The 634-nt window shown below is 45.3% G+C and overlaps 1 protein-coding gene across 1 annotated transcript in view; it reads right to left on the bottom strand.

Annotated features, from left to right (window-relative positions):
* The window catches only part of fbxl19 (F-box and leucine rich repeat protein 19), a 16,915-nt gene that overhangs the window by 7,070 nt on the left and 9,211 nt on the right, over positions 1-634 (bottom strand). The window contains exons 7-8 of the mRNA XM_087170934.1: positions 423-634; position 1 (exon numbers count right to left, since the gene is read on the bottom strand). The exon at position 1 is cut by the window's left edge and continues 511 nt beyond it; the exon at positions 423-634 is cut by the window's right edge and continues 505 nt beyond it. Of these exons, the coding sequence (XP_087027060.1) occupies position 1; positions 423-634 (213 nt within the window). The remainder of the gene's footprint in view (positions 2-422) is intronic.

Here is a 634-nt window from a genome sequence, read left to right as displayed (position 1 = left end):
TCTCAGTGTCAGAATATTACACTGACTTTCTTTCACTATAACTATATGTAGAGGTGTGTGTGTGTGTGTGTGTGTGTGTGTGTGTGTGTGTGTGTGTGTGTGTGTGTGTGTGTGTGTGAGATGACTAACATGATGTAGAAGAAGAGTGAAGTCTGTCCTGAGTGTTGTCAGAAGTGAAAGGGTTAATCTGGTACGGTGGCCTAGTTATGACATCTCAGCGCCTCAGTGTTCGTGCTGATTTTGTCACGGACACCGACAAAAAATATATTTGTTGACCTTTTTCCCGACACTAAAGACGCAGCTTTAAATCAGAAACTACCAGTGAATAAAAACTTAATGATCTGGAAGATAATTAACAGACATGAACTAGTTTCTGTTTAATTAGTTAAAAGAGAAGAAATAAACATCAGCAGGGGAACCACAGTCTTAGTCCCCGAGGTCCCGAGTACTGGTCCCGAGTACTGGTCCCAGGCGCTGGTCGGACTCACCTTACTGGTCTTGCCCTCCTTGTGGCACTTGGGACACTCCCAGCAGTTTGGGATCTCATCGTTGATGATTCCTTCAGCTTTGCCCATCTGAGGAGAGAGAAGCACGACAGGCTGAGCTCGCTCTGTCGGACAAACACAGGTTGACA

The sequence above is a fragment of the Seriola lalandi genome, unplaced genomic scaffold (genome assembly GCF_002814215.2).
Source record: "Seriola lalandi dorsalis isolate HSWRI2012SDOR001 ecotype SW California unplaced genomic scaffold, Sedor1 jcf7180002054969, whole genome shotgun sequence".
Classification (NCBI taxonomy): Eukaryota; Metazoa; Chordata; class Actinopteri; order Carangiformes; family Carangidae; genus Seriola; species Seriola lalandi.
The sequence above is the reverse complement of the archived record's forward strand: the minus strand, read 5'-3'. Positions and strand labels throughout refer to the sequence as shown.